This window comes from Cynoglossus semilaevis, chromosome 14 (assembly GCF_000523025.1).
Source record: "Cynoglossus semilaevis isolate Cse_v1.0 chromosome 14, Cse_v1.0, whole genome shotgun sequence".
In the NCBI taxonomy this organism is placed as follows: Eukaryota; Metazoa; Chordata; class Actinopteri; order Pleuronectiformes; family Cynoglossidae; genus Cynoglossus; species Cynoglossus semilaevis.
In genome coordinates this window covers 453968-456467 of record NC_024320.1, presented here as the reverse complement: position 1 = coordinate 456467, position 2500 = coordinate 453968, and the positions used below count along the sequence as shown (strand labels likewise).

General features: G+C 39.6%; 1 protein-coding gene across 2 annotated transcripts in view; it reads right to left on the bottom strand.

Moving 5' to 3' along the window:
* The window catches only part of npr2 (natriuretic peptide receptor 2), a 75407-nt gene that overhangs the window by 13376 nt on the left and 59531 nt on the right, over positions 1-2500 (bottom strand). For both annotated transcript variants that reach the window (XM_008324303.3, XM_025061982.1), the window contains exons 12-14: positions 2168-2239; positions 1275-1434; positions 710-865 (exon numbers count right to left, since the gene is read on the bottom strand). In XM_008324303.3, the coding sequence (XP_008322525.1) occupies positions 710-865; positions 1275-1434; positions 2168-2239 (388 nt within the window). The remainder of the gene's footprint in view (positions 1-709; positions 866-1274; positions 1435-2167; positions 2240-2500) is intronic.

The following is a 2500-nucleotide window of genomic DNA, read 5'->3' as shown; positions in this document are numbered from 1 at the left end:
TATACATATACATACATATACATACATATACATACATATATACATATACATACATATATACATATACATACATATATACATATATATACACATATATACATATATATACATATACATATATATACATATACATACATATATACATATACATACATATACATACATATACATACATATACATATATACATATACATACATATATACATATACACATATATATATATATATATGTGTGTGTGTGTGTATATGTATATGTCTATATATGTATATGTGTATATGTATATATGTATATAAATGTATATGTATATATATGTATATATGTATATATATATATTATTGTTTCAGTTTCTTTTAGTAAAATTTGTCGTATTCTTTTTGAATAACATTAAATTGTCTCTTTGTTGTTTGCCAGTCGTTAGCTTCACAGATCTCCAGTGTTCAGTTACTATAGAGTATTTCTGCTGCGACTTTCTCGCACTGCTCAGAGGTTCTGGTCCAGACAGCAGACCTGCTGCTTCCTCTGGCTCCACCCTCCACAGAACATCTGCTCAGCATGTGTTCCTTGTTTGTGCTCATGGCCGCAGGACCAGGTAACATCCCTGTGTTTACCAGTCGTGGGTATCTGTCGATCGGTTGGGTTACCCAGCTGCTCTGTTGCTTCTCTAAGGTCGTCTTTGTTTGACTTTTTGAACCATTGTGTCTCTCTACCTTTGGGGCTGAGGTCCATGCCCTCCACGTAGAAGGGTCCGTTCCTCAAGGCGATCTCCTGCAGGATGATGCCAAAGCTGTAGACATCACCCTTCTGTGTCCCCTGTGGAGGGTGGCGGTCGTATATGAGAAGCTCAGGAGCCGTCCAGAGTTTTTCTGAAACATGAATCACATGTTTGAGTGTGCCCAACTGGACTTCCGCCGGCCATCATTTTGACACAGTTACAGCTGATTTGGGTGTTCGTTTTTGTGATTTGTCAGTTTGGTTTGTCTTCATTGGTATTCACAGTAATGCTTTGTCACTTCTGTTGTTCTTTGTTTTCAACAAATCTTTAGTTATTTCTAAAGATATACGTTTTCCTAGCGTGTAAGCCATTTCTGGGTGAATAATAAGGCATGTCATTTTTTTATTTTTTTTAATTTTTAACAGTTAAATAGAAGGTGTTTGACCTAAATCATTTCTGGAAAAAAAAAACTGAAGGCACGTTTTGATTACTATAAATCTAACTTGTGTGTAAAGTGTATGTCAATATTCGCTCCGGTAGCAATCGATCGGCCTACTTACTTGCGTAGAGTGCATGCGAGTCGTCATTTTCGCAGGATGTGCGGAAGCTGGCCAAGCCGTAATCTGTGATTTTCAAAACAAAGCGACTGTCCACCACGCAATTAGATGACTTCAGATTTCCATGGCAGCCGATGTAGCTGTTGTGGAGATAGTTCATTCCCTGGTGGAGAGAGTCCGGCATTAAGGTTTTTGTTTTTTTTTTTCTTCCTCTCCAGTAAATCATAGACCAATCAGCAGAGTCCAGACATATGGGAATAATAATCTGTGACAAGCGGATGTACGCTGAGGACAACACCCTCCCCCCGCCCCCCTTTTTGTGAAATTGCTGCTAATTTCTTCAGGAACATTTCGGGGCGGGAGGGGAGGGGGGGATGGACCGTACTGCATGTACTCATGTTAAATATTTGGTGGAAAGTGTGAGTCAATCTTTCAGAGCAGTGTGTGCAGGAACGCAGCCACAGCAACTCCAGCACTGATGTGGATCCACCTCTAAACAAAGACAGAGAGAGTCTTAACTGCACCGTTTGGAAACGGCCAGTGGGCAAAAGTCTTCTCGCTTTATTGACTTGAAAGATAATGTAGAGAAACAGAAGAACTTAAGAAGAAGTTAAAATATCTTTAAACTGCAGAAAATATCTGAGGTGGAACACATGTGTACAGCTGACTAAAATGTTAGCACAGTACTCTATGTTGGTGATAGCTTTGACCGAACAAGAAGAAATTCTTTTTAGCAAAGTTCACGTTCCTACAACAGAGTCACACGGTATTGAATTTCATGATAACATTCATCTGTTCCACTATGTCTGCAGAAATGTTTTGGTCACCAAAACCTCACATAGAACCGAGCTAGCTTTAGGACTGTTTTCGTACTGTTTGGTACGTCGGTCACCTACCTTCACGATGTCGTTGATCAGAGAGTAACGAAACATCCAGTCCAGGTTGATGCTCTCGTTCTCCAAAATATCCTGGAGAAACAGGTGCAGAATTAAACAGGAATGGATGAGCTTTGATTTGTTCCATTAGCAAAAGATGAGGGTTAGCTGTGTGTTTTGCTATTAGCGAGCAAGAAAACTAATAGAATAGAGATCTGTGTCCTGAAGGACACCTGAGGGACATCAGGATTAGTGGTTTTTTTGAGACTGTTTAGGATAGTACTTCTCTAATAGCAGGGTGGGCCCCCCCTGGTGGTGGGGGCATGGTAACGGTTTGTACTGATAAAAAAATAC